This window comes from Schistocerca nitens, chromosome 1, assembly GCF_023898315.1.
Source record: "Schistocerca nitens isolate TAMUIC-IGC-003100 chromosome 1, iqSchNite1.1, whole genome shotgun sequence".
Classification (NCBI taxonomy): domain Eukaryota; kingdom Metazoa; phylum Arthropoda; class Insecta; order Orthoptera; family Acrididae; genus Schistocerca; species Schistocerca nitens.
In genome coordinates, this window is record NC_064614.1 from 771,672,745 (window position 1) to 771,693,979 (window position 21,235).

Genomic DNA, 21,235 nt, shown 5'->3' on the forward strand with positions numbered 1-21,235 from the left:
CTTAAATGGATGGAATTTTAATGCTACTTAGTTCAAAACTTCTGCACCAATGCTCCACAATGCACATGCAGTCAATATTTGCACTGTTCATAGCTACCTCAAGTTCTAACGATTTATTTCTAAGACACTGAATGTTTAAACTTAGAATCTGCAGGTGATGAGGATGAGAACTGGTTACATTTGTATTTACACTTTGTGGTGTCATACTCTGTTCCTTGCCCTGGTGAGGTACCAAAAATCCTCCAGAAGGACAGGTTTTCTGCTCCTTGTAGGTCGTTCACTGGGATATGGTGAGTTGCTTGATGATGATGATGATGATGATGATGATGATGTAGCTGTTTCTGATACTTCAGGTGTTGGTTCTGTTGTTATTGATATGCTTCCTTGTGAACTGCTAGCACTTGGGGTGTTTTCTTGCAATATCAGAACATCACACTTGTCTTGTAGTGGTGATACTTCATTTTCAGATTCACCAAGTAGTTTGTGGGTCTTGTCCTTGAGGGGAATTATGATTGAAGTGTCACAACTTACTTTTGTTTTGGCATTTACTATTTCTATTATTTTTGCCATTACGAAATTTTTTCCTAATCTATTTAGGTGGACACCATGTCTAGTATGGAATCTCCTTCCTAGTTTGCTTATATCAATGAAAGTCACATTTTCAAATTGTCTGCATATCTGTTTCAACTCAGTATTTGCACTTTCCACTTCTTTGTTAATGCAGGACCATTCCGCTAGGTCATGACGATATGGTACTGAAAATACAATGACGTTAGTACATCTTAGTTCATACAGTCGCCTTTTTAGTGAAAGCAACATATCTTGTTTATTGTTTCTTGTGACGTCATTTGTTCCCGCCAGGAAAATGGCAAAGTCTTTGTTGCCTAATGTGGGAATTTTTTTGTGGCTTATTGCAGTTGCTGTGCAGAATTTCGCACCCGGTTTCACCATGGAAGTTAAGTTCACATTGCTTTTATTATGAAAGTCAGTAGCTATGTTTTGCCCTTGGCTGTGTGAATATATTTCAATTTTTGTAATTGTTTTGGAGCTACAAAATGTAGGCCTAACTGCGTTGTTTATTTCCTCTTTCTTTTTTGCACAAGCCGATAATCCATCGGAACTACATAAGGTTGGCAGATGTTTGTTTACTAAATTTACGTCGGATTTCTTATTTTTCTGCATCAATGAATTTTTTTGTTCTGGCTTGTTTACAAGATCCTTTTGCTTTTCACTTGGTTCATGAGCACTATCACTACACACTGCACTTCCACAATCTGTTGTGGAAAGTACTTGAAATAAGTTGCCGTGCACGAAACTTACATTTATTTCACAATTCTCTTGATCTTGTACTTTTTGTTTGCACCCGCTGCACTTCACCTTTGTCCACATTTTGGAAACTGTCAAACTATCTTGCAGAAAATGTGGCATGTTCACTTCAGTTTTTCTTTCTTGAATTTTAGTAATATCCATTTTCAGGGCATTGATTACGAACTGTAGGCTACTAATTCATTCATTTAGCTTCATAATTTCGCCCTTGCAGTTTTCACACGATTTCTTTTTTGTTGCAAAATTTACGTTTTTGTAGAGAGACACATTTCGAACTTTTACCTTCGATGCCATCTTGGACAATCGATAGAATTATATTGCAGTATCTCACTTTTTTGAAAAAAAATGTTGCAGTTCTTTTAAAATTTTAGTTTCTAGCAGATTACTGATAGTACAGGGATTGACTTAAGACTTATTTTTACTGAGAATATGCTCAAGGTAGGAGAGGAAGGGACAGAAGACAGGTTTACAGACAGAGGTTAAAAGATAAGAAAGCCTGCTGGAGTTATGCAGTAAATATCGTACACTTTTCAAAAACACTTGAATGGGAGATACAATTGAAAAAGGCCTGGAGACATGGGAACATTCCAGCTGGATTACGTCATGGTGATACAGACATATTAAATTGTAGGACACCATCCACATTTGTTACTCCAGGAGGTAACCAACTATGTAAAAGTGTGCATAAGATTAAGATCTGCTGGGTTCTCACATCTACTGGTACTAGCCAGAAAGCATCTGCTAAATCAGTTTCAGAGAAATACTGGCACTCAGCTAACTTTGCTAGCTATTCTTCTTTCTGTGGAAGAGGATAAAGATCATTGTAGTATTGTGCATTAATATTGTGTTTAAAATCTCACTTAAATATACAGACCTTCTCAGTTTCTTTATGATCACCTTTGGTTGTGCCTATCTGCTAGATGTAATGGGAGTAACAATACCCATTGTCTGCAACCAGTCTAATTCTACTTTCACTGTCTTACATCTTAACTAACAGGAAGAACATGCCATACGAAAACTGGACATGATTGAAGACTTAAAGGACACATTTGCAATAAAAAATTTCCACACTCTTTAGTCTCAGTCAAATAATTGTCTACAATAGATGTTTGAACTAACTACTTTTTTTTTACTAGCTATCTTCCACAAATCATTGTTGTACATTTGCAAATATTAGCAAATGGTGTAAATAAATTTCCCTAATCTCCGTAGAATCACTGAGTATTTCAAATGAGCATGGAAGAGAAGATTGATACTGACAAATTCTGCTGTATCAGCTGTTGTTTACACCACTTCTTGCTGATGTTATACTGTAGCCATCTTTTTTGCTATGTTAACTACTGGTGACACATATCAATCAGTTAGTGTTCCATATTAATGTATTTGGAGTACATCCCTTGCTACTACTTTACTATTCCACTGGATACACAAATGTATAGATCACGGTAGGAACCACTTTTGAATGCAGCAAAGCTACAATGAGCTATGTGAGTGAACTACTTGTCATTGCTGCACAGTGAGCCTCTGGCTTAGCTCATTAAATTTGCTGTCCAACTCCTGTGAGAATCTTGGATACCAAACCATAAGTCTTAACACAGTCTATGACACTTGTGTTGTATGGTCTTTTGGTGAGGATACAGAACTTTTATAAGCAATTCTATTTTATAAAATGTGGCTAGATTTATGTTATGATATATACATGAGCACCAACAAGACTTCTCCGTGTTCTCAGTTTTTTTCTGTCCGTCTGTCTCCCTCTTTTTCCCGCTAAGAACTGAGCCTATCTGATCATGTGAGAGCTCACATCAGTAATCTTGTTTGCTTTATGAGTCCTCTGCCATTCATTCTCCAGCATCTGTGAGATGCTGCATTCACAACAGATTTTTAATGATAGGATTTGACAATAGCTTTATTCCAGAACCACAAAGATAAATACTCACACAAAACCAGAGTACTTTTGAATGTTCCTGTGTGCCATCAGTGCCTCCTCTATGTGGTGAGCAGCAATCTATCCTATTTCATGTTGTTGTTATTCTATCATGAGTCCTCCATTGCTTAAAGAGACAGAATGAGAGAGAGCATGAAAGAGAGATAGAGAAAGAGAGAGAGAGAGAGAGAGAGGGGCAGGGGGATTGGTGAGAGGGGTGGGAGGGAGTAGGGAGTGAATATACCTGAAAATTTTTGCTGTAATATTCTGTTGAATTACTGTAGTCCAATTCACGAATGATGGTGGTCTGTGCAGGTTGAGTCACAGATGGGGATTGCAATGTTGGTTCCAAACAACAAATGCAGTACACACATAGAGGGGGTTGCACTCAAAGCAAGCTTATACCCTGCAAATTATGCCTCATGCTTACTGATGTAGAATTTTTTGCTTACCACTACCATCAGACATGGAATAAAATTCACTATAGAACTTGCTATAGCATGTTTAACACTCATGCTGGCTAAGGTGCTCATAGCTGAGTGCTCAAAACACCACTGAATGCTCATTGACTGACAGAGAATGCATAACATCAGATGTTCAGAACAGGACTAAACTCAACTGCCATCATTCGTGACTTCTGCTAAAATATTTATAATCTAGTTATTTTGACAAATATACATTTGTTAATGATAATATTCCAGATGAGCAACTACTTGGATCTATTGGCCAAAAAATATCCACCTTTAGTCCATGTACAAGCCTTTGGTACCAGTTTTGAGAAACGGCGACTTAACATGGTCAAAATATCAACTGAGAAAAATGGTGCTGAAAAGCCGATCATACTAATAGATGCTGGTATTCATGCCAGAGAATGGATTGCCCCAGCAATGGCATTATTTATTATCAACCAGCTTGCTGAAAATGAAACTAATAGATATCTCACTGAAGAAATTGAGTGGCACATCTGTCCACTTCTCAATCCTGATGGCTATGAATATTCACGGAAAACCGTAAGTGCCATTAAATTTTTGAGATTATGACTTTTTTGTAGATATTTAATAGTGCTGTCATATTTAATCATCAATAACAAAAAAATTATGTATTGCTGGAAAATTCAGAATTAGTTGCAGAAATGAAACAAATTGCCAGAGGGAGTATGAACAAGTAGAGAGTTTGTTGTAGGCTAATGGAAATTTTGGCCAAAAAAGGAGAGAGTTTGATGAAGCAATGGGGCTAATAGAAATTGAGGTCAAGTAGATTGTGGCATGAGAGGATGCAATGGAGGACCATTTTTCATATATGCAGCTAATGATCCAGACTGCATAGGTCATTAAGCTGTTGTTGGAATTTACCATCTTCTGCCAATTGGTAGTCAGACTTGTCTTTTGAAACAGTGAATTAGTGTGTCCCACTTGTGTTGTCATGCTGTTGTTGTTGCAGAAGTGATATGTTAAAAGGTTGATTTCACAGATGACTGCCTCTGGTAGGATGGAATACACCAATAGCATATCTGGAGTATGATGTACTGGATGGAGGTCTGGGACAATTGATATGACCAATGGGGCTCAATATTTCAGCAGTAATACAGTAAGGATGAAACAGAACAGAGTTTAGAGTTTACTCACTTTCAAACATTTTACGTGATATTGGCATAAATATTTGCTTATAGAGTTAAGAGATATGAGGTACACAAAATTTCATGATATTTACATCAGTGACACATTGTTATATACAGTGTGAAAATTGTACATGCTGGAAACTTTTAACCAAGGATTTGTTATGACTCAGTATGATAGTAATAGTCAGAACTTTATGTCACTTAAATCAGATTCCTCATACTCTTTTATGGAGAAGTATGCTTTCTTTTTAAGCAACTCTGCTAAAACAATTTTAAATGTACTGTAGGGAACAGAATGTGCAGCTTTTGGATGTATACAGGAAAATCTGCGGCCTAGATGTTTGTGGCTGTTGTGAACCCTACTGAAGAGTATATCAATTGATTGGCCAGTTCTTCTGTTGTGTTCATGTATAGATATCCTAAGGTTAAATTTTTTTAAATATTCTTCAAAATTTAAAAGGTAACTAGGGTCTAGGAACTGTCATAATATTGAGCTCTTTGAAGATTCTCCTGGAGTAAGTGCTGTTATATATCTATTAGCCTTTTCTTGCCACTTCAATACAGTTTTTGAGCTGTGGCAGATAACCACATAGAAGATTTCCGTAGCTTAAGTGAGAGTGGAAAAATGCAAAGTATGCATATACTAGTAGGGTTTTGCTTACATTACTCCTCAGTTTGTACCACAGATAAATCACTCATGACAGTTTGGAACACTGTTTTTCCACTTGACTCACCTGGCGGAGTTTCTGATCTATGTAGATACCTAAGAGTTTGATTATATTGTTGTCTTCAATGATACAATGTCTTCAGTTTTACTATTATTATTAATTTGTAAATAATTTCCCTGGAACTAATTAGTGCATCAATCCATTGTTATATTTACATTAAGTGTCAGCTCCTCCAGATCAACGACTGGTGTGATTAGAGTTTATCATCTGTGTGTAATACTGCCTCAAACAGCAAAAATGAGGGTAAGTCATTTATACACACTTAAAGAAAAAAAAAAAGAAAAAAACACACAAATGAATTATCCAAATGAGATTGAAATCAGTAGATGCAATGTACATGTGCAGATAAACCAGTGACTACAATTTCAGAAGAAGAGCTTCAAAAACTGAGCAAGACATTAGTGCACTTCTGGCTATTATGCAAGCAGTTATTTGACTTGGTTTTGATAGAGTTGTTAGATGTCCTCCTGATGGATGTGGTGTTGTAGTTTGTTGTAGTAGCTGTGGTCTTCAGTTCAGAGACTGGTTTGATGTAGCTCTCCATGCTACTCCATCCTGAGCAAGCCTCTTTATCTGCGAGTAACTACTGCAACATACATCCCTCTGAATATGCTTAGTGTATTCATCTCTTGGTCTCTCGCTACAATTTTTACCCTCCACACTTCTCTCCAGTACTAAATTGGTGATCCCATGATGCTTCAGAATGTGTCATACCAGTTGATCCCTTCCTCTAGTCAAGTTGTGCCATAAATTCCTCCCCTCAATCTACCCATCTAATCTTCATCATTCTTCTGTAGCACCACATTTCAAATGCTTCTATTCTCTTCTTGTCTAAACTAGTTATTGTGCATGTTTCACTTCCATACATGGCTACACTCTGTACAAATACTTTCAGAAAAGGATTCCTGACACTTAAATCCATATTGACGCTAACAAATTTCTCTTCTTCAGAAACATTTTCCTTGCTATAGGCAGTCTACATTTTATGTCCTCTCTAAGTCAACCATTATCAGTTATTTTGCTTCTCAAATAAAAAACTCATCTACTACATTTAGTGTCTCATTTCCTAATCTAATTTCTGTCAGCATCACCTGATTTAATTTAACTAGATTCCATTGACCTTGTTTTGCTTTTGTTGATGTTCATCCTATATCCTCCTTTCAAGACACTGCCCATTCCATTCATCTGCTCTTCCAGGTCCTCTGCTGTCTCTGACACAATTACAATATTGACAACCTCAAAGTTTTTATTTCTTCTCCATGGATTTTAATTCCTACTGCTGGCTCAAAATACAGATTGAATAATATCAGGGATAGGCTACACCCCTGTCTCACTCTCGTCTCAATCACTGCTTCCCTTTCATGGCCCTTGACTCTTATAACTGTCATCTCATTTCTTACAAACTGTAAATAACTTTTTGCTCCCTGTATTTTACTGCTGCCTCCTACATAACTTGAAAGAGAGTACTCCAATCAACATTGTCAAAAGCTTTCTCTAAGTCTACAAATGCTAGAAGTGTAGGTTTGCTTTTCCTTAACCTATCTTCTAAGATAAATTGTATGGTCAGTACGGTGTTGTGTGCTCCAAAATGTCTATGGAATCCAAAATGATCTTACCCGAGGTTGGCTTCTACCAGTTTTTCCATTCATCTGTAAAGAATTTGTGTTAGTATTTTGCAGCCGTAGCTTATTAAACAGATAATTTGGTAATTTTCACCCTGTCAATGCCAGCTTTCTGTGGAACTTGGATCATTATATTATTCTTGAAGTCTGAGGGTATTTTGCCTCTCTCATACATCTTGCTCACCAGATGGAAGAGTTTTGTCATGGCAGGTTCTTGCAAGGCTATCAGTAGTTCTAATGGCATGTTGTCTACTCCTGGTGCCTTGTTTCGACTTACGTCTTTCAGTGCTCCATCAAATTCTTCACACAGTTTCATATCTCCCATTTCATCTTCACCTATGTCCTCTTCCATTTCCATAATATTGCCCTCAAGTACATTGCCCTTGTACAGACCCTTTATATTCTCCTTCCACCTTTCTGCTTTCCCTTCTTTGCTTAGGACTGGTTTTCCATCTAAGCTCTTGATATTCATGTAGGTAGTTTCTTTTTTGAAAAGTCTCTTTAATTTTCCTGTAGACAGTACCTATCTTACCCCTAGTGATATATGCTTGTACATGCTTACATTTGCCCTCCAGCCATTGCTGTTTATCCATTTTGCAGTTCCTGTTGCTTTTTGCCTGCTTCATTTACTGCATTTTCTTCTTTCATCAATTACATTCAAGATCTCTTCTGTTACCCAATGATTTCTACTAGCCCTCACCTTTTTACTTAGTTGATCCTCTGCTGCCTTCACTATTTCATCTCTCAAAGTTACCCATTCTTCTTCTACTTTCTTTCCCCTGATCTTGTCAATAGTCCTCTAATGCCTTCTCTGAAACTCTCTACAGCCTCTGGTTCTTTCAGTCTATTCAGGTCCCATATCCTTAAATCCCTACCTTTTTGCAGTTTCTTCATTATTAATCTACAGTTCATAACCAATAAATTGTCGTCGGAGTCCACATCTGCTCCTGGAAATGTCTTACAATTTAAAATATGGTTCCTAAATATCTATCTTACCATTATATAATCTGTCTGAAATCTTCTGATGTCTCCAGGCCTCTTCTATATATACAGTCTTCTTTCGTGATTCTCAAACGAAGTGTCAGCTATGATTAAGTTATGCTCAGTGCAAAATTCTACCAGACAGCTTCTTCTTTCATTCCTTACCCCCCAGTTCATATTCACCTACTACTTTTCCTTCTCTTCCTTTTCCTATTATCGAATTCCAGCCCCCCCCCGACTATTAAATTCTCGTCTCCCTTAACAATCTGAGTAGTTTCTTTTATTGCAGCATACATTTCTTCAACCTCTTCATCATCTGCAGAGCCATTTAGCAAATAAACTTGTACTACTGTGGTAGTTAACTTTCCTATTTTTTTTAAATTCATTATTAAATGTACTCCTGCATTACCCATATTTGATTTTGTATTTATAACCCTGTATTCACCTGACCAGAAGTGTTGTTGCTCCTGCCAACAAACTTAACTCATTCCCACTATATTTAACTGTAATGTACCATTTCCCATTTTAAGTTTTCTAACCTACCTGCCTGATTAAGGGATCCAACTTTCCATGCTCCAATCCATAGAATGCCAGTTTTGTTTCTCCTGATAATGATGTCCTTCTGAATAGTCCCTGCCCGTAGATCCGAATGGAGGAATATTTTACATCCAGAATATTTTACCCAAGAGGGTACCATCATCATTTAACCATACAGTAAAGCTTCATGCACACAGGAAAAGTTATGGCTGTATTTTCCTCTTGCTGTCAGCTGTTTACAGTTCCAGCACAGCAAGACTGGTTTGATTGGTGTTAGAAGGCCAGATTAGTCAATCATCCAGATTGGTTCCCCTGCAACTACTGAAAAGGCTGCTGCCCCTCTTCAGGAATGACATTTTTGTCTGGTTTCTCAACAGATGCACCTGTGATACTGCTGATGCTATCTGTATCATTGAAGCACACAAGCCTCCCACCAACGGCAAGGTCCATGGTTCATGGGGGACAGATATTGTGCCAAATTCTGTCCAGTTGGTGCATCAGATTGTCAACATTCTGAGCTGGTTGGAGGGCCTAGTCCCTAATGATCCAAACCTTCACAATTGAGCCACGTTCAGTGGCCTTGCTGGCCAAGGAAGATTTTGGCAAGCATGAAGACAAGCAGTTGAAGTTCTCTCCATGTGCAGGAGTGGCATTATCTTGCTAGGAATGTAAGCCCAGGATGGCCTGCCCTGAAGAGCAACAAAATGGGCTGTAGAATAGCACTGACATTCCACTGTGCTGGAAGAGTGTCATAGATTACAACAAAAGGTGCCCTGCTATTAAAAGAAATGGCACCCAGACCATTACACCTACTTGTGAACGTATGGTGGGTGTTTATGAGTTGGTATCCCACTGTTGTCTGGAGCATCTCCAGACATGTCTTCACTGGTCACTGGGGAGTGGAATCACATTGATTGGAGGAGAATTGTCTTCAGTGATGAGTCCCACTTCAAACTGAGCCCTGATGACCTGTAAAGATGTGTCCGGAGACACCACGGACAGCAGTGGGTACCAACCTGACTGTCACCCAAACACATGACTAGACAACCAGGAACTATGGCCTGGAGATGCCATTTCTTTTCACATCAGGACCCCTTTGGTTGTCATCAATCACATTCTTACAGCACAGTGGTATTCGATGATATTTTGCTCCCCGTTTTGTTACTCATCAAGGCAAACCATCCTGAGCTTACTTTCCAGCAGATAATGCAACCTGGACACAGTGAGAGTTTCTACTGATTGTGTTCATGCTTGTCAAACCCTACTTGGCCAGGAAGATAGTAAGATCTCTCTCAAACTGAGAACATTTGGAGCATTATGAACAGGGTTATCCAATCAGATTGGGATTTTGACACACCAGTTGTACATTATGTGGTACAATACCCCTCAGGAGAACATTCAATAACCCTGTCAATCAAAGCCAAGCTGAATAACTGGGACCAGTGGTGTATCAATGTGTTATTGGCTTGCTCTATTTGTGAAGCTCTTTCTCTTGGATATATCATCCAGTTTTTCTGGAATTACAATTATTTGTTTGTCTTTACATGTACATCCCATCTACTGATTTCTACCCCATTTGGATAATTTATACATGATGCTTCTTTTTTTGTCTTAGAGTTTATGTACCCTGAATGAGATAATATTTAATGAGTCTTATTATTTGTCGTTTATGGTTACCATTTGCTCTCCATTGCTTAGGTATGACTCAATGAGATGTAGATTTTTCCCTCCAACTCCTTAGTACTGGAGCTTTTTGATAGGTATACCGTGGGAGACAGTCTCAAAAGCTTTCCTCAATTCCAGAAGAGTAGTGCAGGTTGCTTTTCTTAGTCTTGAAAGAATCATATACACTCCTGGAAATGGAAAAAAGAACACATTGACACCGGTGTGTCAGACCCACCATACTTGCTCCGGACACTGCGAGAGGGCTGTACAAGCAATGATCACACGCGGACACACCAGGAACTGCGGTGTTGGCCGTCGAATGGCGCTAGCTGCGCAGCATTTGTGCACCGCCGCCGTCAGTGTCAGCCAGTTTGCCGTGGCATACGGAGCTCCATCGCAGTCTTTAACACTGGTAGCATGCCGCGACAGCGTGGACGTGAACTGTATGTGCAGTTGACGGACTTTGAGCGAGGGCATATAGTGGGCATGCGGGAGGCCGGGTGGACGTACCGCCGAATTGCTCAACACGTGGGGCGTGAGGTCTCCACAGTACATCGATGTTGTCGCCAGTGGTCGGCGGAAGGTGCACGTGCCCGTCGACCTGGGACCGGACCGCAGCGACGCACGGATGCACGCCAAGACCGTAGGATCCTACGCAGTGCCGTAGGGGACCGCACCGCCACTTCCCAGCAAATTAGGGACACTGTTGCTCCTGGGGTATCGGCGAGGACCATTCGCAACCGTCTCCATGAAGCTGGGCTACGGTCCCGCACACCGTTAGGCCGTCTTCCGCTCACGCCCCAACATCGTGCAGCCCGCCTCCAGTGGTGTCGCGACAGGCGTGAATGGAGGGACGAATGAAGACGTGTCGTCTTCAGCGATGAGAGTCGCTTCTGCCTTGGCGCCAATGATGGTCGTATGCGTGTTTGGCGCCGTGCAGGTGAGCGCCACAATCAGGACTGCATACGACCGAGGCACACAGGGCCAACACCCGGCATCATGGTGTGGGGAGCGATCTCCTACACTGGCCGTACACCACTGGTGATGGTCGAGGGGACACTGAATAGTGCACGGTACATCCAAACCGTCATCGAACCCATCGTTCTACCATTCCTAGACCGGCAAGGGAACTTGCTGTTCCAACAGGACAATGCACGTCCGCATGAATCCCGTGCCACCCAACGTGCTCTAGAAGGTGTAAGTCAACTACCCTGGCCAGCAAGATCTCCGGATCTGTCCCCCATTGAGCATGTTTGGGACTGGATGAAGCGTCGTCTCAAGCGGTCTGCACGTCCAGCACGAAAGCTGGTCCAACTGAGGCGCCAGGTGGAAATGGCATGGCAAGCCGTTCCACAGGACTACATCCAGCATCTCTACGATCGTCTCCATGGGAGAATAGCAGCCTGCATTGCTGCGAAAGGTGGATATACACTGTACTAGTGCCGACATTGTGCATGCTCTGTTGCCTGTGTCTATGCGCCTGTGGTTCTGTCAGTGTGATCATGTGATGTATCTGACCCCAGGAATGTGTCAATAAAGTTTCCCCTTCCTGGGAAAATGAATTCACGGTGTTGTTATTTCAATTTCCAGGAGTGTATTTTTGTGATAAGGTCGCAACCTACTTCGACAGTAGGTTGCGACCTTATCACAAAAATATATGATTTTGAGGTCTGAAACCATTTGTGATAAGTTAAGTAGATTATTTTGCTCAAACAGCTGGTTGATCTGTAGGTACATACAATCTAGTATATAAAATTGATGTTTGTTTGTTCATATTTCATGAAATGCCATACTGTTCATGTGATTGTGATAAAACTTTGTCAACTTATTGCTTGCACTTGCGCGAGGATTATAGGCAGAGTATGTACAATTAACATACAGAGCGTGAAAAGCATGTCATACTGGCAAAATGATATATTTTAATGTGGCGAAAAACAAACAAATCAGCATTTTATTGTATCTACTGATTTCAAAGCCAATAAATGTGAGTTATACCTAATCAAAATTTTCCAGTGGAAATAGTAATTTTTCCATTTTTCCAGGGAATCCGTGAATGATATTTTATTTATATAAGTGTATATCAAGTTGATTAATTCATTAAAAAATATGCCTCCCAAACATTCGTCATTTAGTAGCTCTAAGATTGCGGCATTTAGGCAGAATGTAGAAATAAATGAATTCGAGCTTCTCAAGTAAACCAGGAATGACCAGTGAGCAATGAAGCAGATTGTTTACGAATTGCAAGTATCTCAAGATCTACATGTGGCAAGAATTGAAAGAGAATGTTTACATGCTTCCAGTCACGTGCATCTGAATCAGAAGAACAACATGCATCAAGAATTGAAAGAGAATGCTCATGAGCCACCCTATCATGCATATCAGAGTCAGAAGACCAACATGCAGTGAGAATTGAAAGGGAACATTCATGAGCTTCTTAGTCTCAATGACTGGTACATGTTGATTTGAATTTTGCTACACTTCAGTTTGATGTTAATTGTGATTACAGTTTGCAGCTCAGTGTAAATATCAGCAAAGTGGATAAGGCGAGTGCACATTGCAACTGACTTACATTCAACTATGAAATACCAGGAATGTGCTGTGCAAATGGCAAAGGTAATCTACTTACATTGCATACAGCACGTGATCCATTGCTGCCATTGCTTTCAGGCGAGTCACCTGATTCCAAACATTTTTTGCAGAAAATTTGCAAATACATATCACCATTTCAGCTGTCATCTTTTGGAGGTGACAAAGTATTCCAGGATCATTACATGCCTGCTTTCAAACTTCTAGGACAAATATATCACATTGTTGGTTCATTTGTACCCTTTTCTGATGCTGAACATAAGTTTCTACAAATCTACTTTATGGGTAATGATATGCATAAGTTGATCAATACTGCAGTGCAATTCCAGGCCCCGAGTGTCACATTAATATCCTATTTGCAAACATTTTTCACCAACTCAATGTATTGATAAAATTATTCAAACTTCAGTTGACATCTTAAAGGTGGATACTTATGCATTTCAAATATGAGCTCACTTAACATCACTCAGGCAGCATGCCAAATGCTACAACGCACCTACCATCAACGAAGTTGGTATTATCATAGTTGGTGAACAACAAGATGTGTGATATACTTCTTCAGTGACAGATTAATATAATTCCACATGTAGTTGAAACACTCTTATCATGCAATACACTGCAGTACCCCTCAATTTTCTGGGACAGGCAAGATGGATATGATTTCAATATTATGCAAACCAGTTCAGTTCAGGTAAAAACTGGTTTTCATTTTTACTTACAAATATCTGTAAGGGTAACTTACATTTTTCTTCTTTTTCTTTATTCTTACAAGTGAACAACTCAATAAAAAAGTATCAATGGTGAATTATTTTTCATACTGCATAATGATACCTCAGAATGGAAGAAATCATATTTTGCATTGCCATCAAGTATTTCATCAGTATGTGGTAGACATGTACGACAAAACTAAATCATAACATTTGTTATTCATTCACTTAAATCAAACATCATTTCATTCAGAAGAATACATTTATTTATGAGATGTAATTGCAAATGATGAAAATGTTTCCAACAGTGGCAAAATGATCATACTTCTAGCGATGTTCAATGGCAGCCCACAGTATTTGCATCAATATGCACAAGATGCTGTGACACAAATAAATTAATATGGCTGCTCTTACTTTTTCATCACATTTACGTGCAATCCAGCATAGGACAAGATAAAAGAGCTTCCATTGGTCTGTCAGTATCCATCTAACTGACTCAATTTGACTGCAAGAATATTCAAGCAAAAACGCGCTGAACTGTTGGACTTAATTGTGCAGCACCACATTTTTGGTAAAACTTACTGCTGGATGTATGTGACTGAATGGCAGAAGAGAGGACTTCCATAACCTCTTATTCTCATATGGCACTAAACAAAAATACATGCAGCTCAAACTCAAAATATAATTTGTGCAGAAACATATTATCTTGAAGGTGATGCGTTGTTGTTTGGTATTGTGATGAGAATCGTGGTGCTTGGACCATGTGGAGCAATGAATCCACAATCTCCTTGTGTGGTAGAAAACAGATGTATGGAAAAATATCCCTGACAGTTAGTCCATGAAACACACATGATGATGATGAATGTTCACAATATAGATTCGAAAAATGAGAAGATGGAGGTCATACAGCAACAACCAGAATGTGAAATGTTGACATTGAAATTGACAACAGGTGGATTATACCATATCCTCCTCTCCTCTTATCAAAAACATTTAAAGCTCATATCAATATCAAATATTATCATTCCATCAAATTGATCAGATTTACAGGATGGTGCATCTGAAGTTTCAGATGAGATTATATCGAAAGCTATACATCATGTAAAAATCGTGGGTAAGACAAGTTCTTAAGCACAAAGGGGGACATCAAATAATACTACACATGACCTCCATCCCCTGCCCCCTTGGATGGGTTTGGGAGTAACTTTTAAATCTTAAATGGAAACACCCATTTTTTATTGTAGATTTGGATTCTCCATAAAAATGTAATAAAGTTAGGTCTGAAACATTTTTTAAACCACTGAAATCGAGAAAAAAATAAAATCCGGGAAGAGCTCTGTTTTATTTAGAATTATCTGACAAAGATGCATCAAATCAATAAAAAATGTGCAGTTGTTCAAACTGTCTCCTGTTTTCTACCTTATGTGCCTGTCTGTTCATTTACTTATCTGAATCACCGAGATTAGTTAATACTTTGCCACTACATATTTTCTAGTGCTGATTTTTGTGAATGTAGATTGGTCCATTGTTATTTATGGGGTCAACTGGAAATACCACTTCACAATCCAATCTGGAAACTTTTCCTTTCCTCAGGTCTCTACAACTTGACCTAACCCGTCCTCTGCAGAACTCTAATCTCTCCGTTCCCTAAGAGCTAATGACTCCATGATTATCCTCCCAGTAGACAAAGAATCTACCATACTTGCCCAAAAGGAGTATGTTAGCGAAGGTATATGTATAATTACATACAGCATCTATCATCTAGATCCTATCCCCATGATTCAAATTGAACTGCAGTCCCCCCTTAAAACCTCACATCCTCACAAGAACTAGCACCTCAATCCATAGAACTTCCTACACCACCCAAACCACACACCTTTTACCATCTTCCTCAGATCCACAAACCCAAAGCATCCACTGAAGGTATATCTGCCTTAGTTGATCAGAAGCTGCAACCCATAGTACAAAGAGTTCCCTCCTATATTGAAGACACCAACCATGCCTAGATCATCTGAAATCCATGCCTGTCCGTTTCCCACCACACCTTGCTTGTCACCATTGATGCCACCTCCCTCTATATCAACATCTCCCATGTACATCGTCTGTCTACTGCTGAACATTTCCTCAGTCAGTGTCCACCTGATTCCAAACCCATGCTCACCTTAATCAGCTTTATACTTACCAAGAACTACTTCATCTTTGAGGGGCAGACATACAAAAAGATCAGGAATATGGTGATGGAAACCAGGATGGCTCCTTCCTGTGCCAACCTTTTCATGGGTTGCTTGGAGGGGGCTTTCCTGAGATCCATAAGCCTTCAGCCCCTGGTTTGATTTAGATACAAGGGGGTATCCAAAACAAAATTTAAAAAATCAAAATTATTTTTTAAAAGCTATACATTTTCAAATTGTTTACAAAACAACCTTATTCCATTCAAAATACTCTCCATTACAACTAATACATTAATACGTTTGTCCCACCAGTGCTGACACTGTTCAAAACATTTTTTGTAGTCATCTTTAGCAATGGCAGACAGCTCCTTCCTCTTTTTTTTTTCTTTTTTTCCATGTGTGGAAAGAAATCAGAAAAAGTCACATGGAACCAGGTCAGGTATGTAAGATGTGTGGTGTGGGGAACCATGCCATTTTTAGCCAAAAACTGTCTTAACAGGGATGGCTGTGTGCAGGCTCATTGTCATGGTGGAAGAACCAGTTTCCTGTACACTCAAATCTTCCATTAAAATTCACTGAACCAATCTCTAAGATAACCCACTAGTCTCTGACAATTAATCAATTGTATGTCAACAGTCTGTGACCACAAGCTCTCAAATTTTTTCAATATTTTCGTCGATTCGGGCTATTGATGGATGTCCAGGATGAGGTTTTCATCAGTCAATGTGTTGCCATTTTTAAATCAAGCAAATCACTCATGCACTTGAGTTTTTCCCATAGCGTCTTGGTAAGCCATTTTCAAAATTATAAGAGTTTCAGCAGCATTGTTACAGAGTAGAAAACAAAATTTCACAGCTGGACTTTGTTCACTTAGACTTGTCATCATAAAAAATGAGGCAAAAACAAAACAGTCGTAGCAAAAACAGTCACTGAAGATGAACAGAACAAGCCAGGTCAACAACACAGGTGGCACTGAACTGGCAATGAGTTGCACTGTACACACCTGGCAGAAGAAGTGCTTTTTTTAATCTTTGCAATATGGATTCATGGTGAGGCTGACCAGTTAAAATTTCTGGAATCTGTAAATACATTCTCCCAATTAAATTTCATGTGGTTCTGTGCCAAATCCCATGCCACTTTCCTTGATGTTAATCTCATCATCACTGAATGCCAGATACACACTTCTGTCTACCTTAAACCTACTAACATACATTAGTACTTACTTTTTGACAGCTGCCATGCTTTCCATGTCAAATGTTCCCTCGCATAAAGCATTGGCATTGGAGGCAAATGTATTTGTTTGGATGCAGATTCTTTCCAGAAAAACATTGCCATTCTCACCTCAGCTTTCACTGGATGTAATTACCCCACCAGCCTAGTTCAAAAGCAGATTTTCCGCGCCATAACATCCAATCTTGGTACTGCTGATCCCTCCGAAAAAACAGCTTTGGAGCACACCACATGTCACTCAATATTATCCAGTCTTCAATGTATTAATTAGCTTCCTTGGCATGACAATGTCTTCCTAAAATCATACCCTGAAATGAGATCCATTCTGTCTGATATTTTGCCCACCATACCTAGAGTACTTTTTTGTCACCTTCCCAATCTCTGCAGTATCCTTGTCAGACCTTATACTCCTTCTGCAGCCATCTCTCTATCCTATGGCTCCTACCCCTGTGACCATCCCCCCTGCAAGACTTGCCCTGTGCACCTTCCTACCACCACCTGTAAAAGCCCTGTAACTGGCAAGACGTATACAATCAAAGGGAGGGACACGTGTTAAATGACATGTTGTTTACCTGCTTACCACAGAAACTGTTCCATCTTTTACATCATCATTACTACCACCAAGTTATCAGTTAGGATGAATGGGCATAGGGAGAGAGTGTATATATTTTTACTTGGACAGCAAAACCCAGCAGTGGTTCAACATCAACAAAGAGAAGCTGAATAGCTTGAATAAATTCCAAACTAAACTGAAGAAAACATTTGGTGACAATCAGAAGCTAGTGTTTTTAGAAAAAGGAAAATTGAAGAACAGGGCCAAATGTCATGGGGAAATGACACAATCATACATATAGAATATTTTCCATAGGCCTCATTATGAACCCAAATATGACAGAAGCTAACAAAATCTCACACTTCATCAAGGAAATGCAACAGAAAAGAATGTGACATAAGAAGTATGACTGACTCCCAAATGTGGTCCCTATGGCAGTTGTGGATGACTACCACAACCTCTCATACTCCAAGTAGTGAGAAAAGAGGTACAGCGTTTTGTGGCAGCCAGAACTGTTGGACTGAGTAATCAAGAGATAACAGCCATGAATATTAACATGTCCATCAGATGACAGAAAAGAATGTTGAACAACAGATGTACCAGGAATAATGGACTAGGCCAGCTGAGACCTACATTGCAGCAATCAAACAACAACCCAGCACCTGACCAACACAAGCACAACCAGCTCCTACACCAAGAATAACACCCTATAGAAGAGCAAACAGTTGGAAGACAGAGGAAAATATGCTAGTGCATTTCCACTGTGGATTCCCTGAACATGTTATTTGTCACTACAGAGAAGGAAGACAAGTTTCTGAGAAGCTTTATGCTGCCAGATATTCACAATCACAACATTTATATACATTCCAGTCTACTGCAGATGGTTATAGTTGACCTGTGGGATGAAGCCCATCACTATACCCTGGACAAGGTTGCTCCCTAACATGCCATAGATATTCTCCATTGCTGCACAGACATTCCAGATGCTTGCCTAGCCACCAACTTTGGAAAATCTTTGTGAGGCAATCACCTATGAAACTGAGGCTGCCACAGATGCAAACAATCCATGGATGATTGCCATCAAGATGTCAGGAATATCATGGATGTCAACATCAATGGAAAACATGTGTAGATGCTAGTTGACTCAGGGGTTCTTTTTTGTAATGTTGAATGCTTATCATCATCAGCTAAAGAAGACTATGTTGCATGATATGAAAGTGATTGTGCAGAAAGTCCAAATGGGAAACATATCTAGATGACAGGAAAATATATTGCAGAAGAAACTATGAATGACAGAACACAGCCCTTAGGATTTGTTGTTTCAACAGAATGTAGTCACAATATTATTCTCAGATGAGACTTCTTGCAGGTATTACAAGCAGTCATAGACTGGGAGATTAGAGCTCCAGATTGACAGCTGTGTGGGGTAGCTGCGCGGTCTGAAGCACCTTGCCATGGTTCGTGCGGCTTCCCCCGTCATAGGTTCAAGTCTTGCCCTGGGTATGGGTGTGTGTATTGTCTAGTTAATTAAGTTGATTTAAGTTAGAATAAGTAGTGTGTAAGCCTAGGAACCGATGACCTCAGCTGTTTGGTCCCATAGGAATTTACCACAAATTTCCAGATTGACAAAGCTATTCCAAGTACACATAACAAACATTACTCTGGGTGGTTATTTGCCACTGAAGAAGTGAATATTCTGCCATCATCAACAAGAAGAGTTCCCAGCATCAGTTAAGATCCTCAGTTAAATTGTGAAGCTTTTGTCAATTGTTAAAGCTCAGGCTAACTAAAGAAAGCTACCTGTCAACAAGATCATAAGCACTGTAAATGGTCAAGGAGAATTTTGGATCACTATCCATCATGAGCAGCCACAACTCATCCATAAAGGTATGTGCATGGAGATAGCAAAACCATTCCTGGAATTGCAACAGGGTGTCATTGACAAAAAATCATGCTCACACAGGGGAGAAAGCTACTGTCAGAATGTCAGTAGGATATAGTCTAACAGAGAAACAGCACTGGCAAGCAATAGACATTGTCCATCAATTTTCAGATCTTTTCAAATCCAGAGTAGAGAAAAGACTGACCCAGCAGCCCATGGTAAAATACTACCAACACAGGAGTGTTCACCAATTAGCCAGCACATACATAATGTTGCCAGCTGAAAGACAGGTAATAATCCAGTAGAAAATTGAGACGATGCTGCAAGATGACATCGCTGACACTTCAAAGAGTCGTTAGGCCTCTCCTGTGGTCCTTGTGGAGAAGGAGGGATGACACATGATGTTTCTGCAACAACTATCAAAGACTGAACCAAATCATGAAGAGAGATGTCTGTCATGCATTTGATGACACCATTGACTGCCTGAAAGAAGTAAAGTATTTCTCAGATATGGACTTGCAGACAGGCTTCTGTGAAATTGAATTTGATGAGGCTGACCAGGAAAACACTTGTTCATAACTGCTAATGTTCTATGTGATTTATGCCATTTTGGCTGTGTAATGCTTGAGCCACCTTCAAATTTATTTGAACAAACTCCTTTGACACATAAATGGATAACACATCATCTTTGCTATCTAGATGACATAGTCATTTTTCAAAGACTTTTGAACTATACTAAGCTGCCAGATAATTCTGTTGAAATATGTTCAGACTTCAGGTTTCTATGGAAGCCAAATAAGTGAATCTCTGCTTACAAGAAATAAAATTCTGGAGGCATCTATGAAATCATGAATGGATTGTATCCAAATTCAAAGAAAATAGAGCAGTCATGGACTGTCTGACTCCATGGCGCATTCACAATTTGAGAAGTTGCTCGTGCTATCAGTGATGCGCAAAGGGCGTCAGTACTGAGGCGTGTCCCCAGCAAGAACTGCCACAAGGTAACAGCAAATTTCTGTTGAATGAGGTACCAGAAAGAACTTTCCTTCTCCTTAATAGACAACTAACATTTTCTCCAGTCCTTGCATTGTATTATGAGAATGTCAAGACAGAACTCCACGCTGGTGGTTTTGGGACAGGTGCAGTTCTAATGCAGATTCAAGAAGAGGCTGGAAAGTTGCTTCCAAAGTATTCATCAAGTACAATTTGAACTACTATGCAAGCAAATAAGAATACATTGTTTAGGCCATCAACAACTTCCAACTGTATTTATTTGTGAAGCCATTCACTATTGTGATGGATCACTATTCTGTAGCCTGATGGACTTGTCAGGTTGACTGGTGAAATGGGAAGGCTTCAGAAGGAAATTAGTTGTAATGTCCCATTGACATCAAGGTCATTAGTAACAGATCACAAGCCTGATATGTGTCAAGGCCAGGGAAGAAAATTGGCCATGCCCTTTCAAGTGAGCCAGCCCAGTATTTACTTGGAACAGTATGGGGAAGTCATGGAAAACCTTCATCTGGATAGCTGAATATGGATTTGAACTAACATCCTCCTGAATACAAGTCCACTGTGCTAACCACTGTGCCACCTCACTCACTGAGGATTCATAACTAGAACATCAAAGTGTTATACAAAAGTGAACACAAAGGATGCCAACCGCCTTTCAAGGAATCCTTTGATAGAACACAGCACAATG

The 21,235-nt window shown here is 39.6% G+C and overlaps 1 protein-coding gene across 1 annotated transcript in view; it reads left to right on the plus strand.

The window, feature by feature from the left end:
* LOC126202932 (carboxypeptidase B-like) overlaps positions 1-21,235 on the plus strand; it is a 278,801-nt gene that overhangs the window by 28,707 nt on the left and 228,859 nt on the right. The window contains exon 2 of the mRNA XM_049937068.1: positions 3,955-4,263. Within this exon, the coding sequence (XP_049793025.1) occupies positions 3,955-4,263 (309 nt within the window). The remainder of the gene's footprint in view (positions 1-3,954; positions 4,264-21,235) is intronic.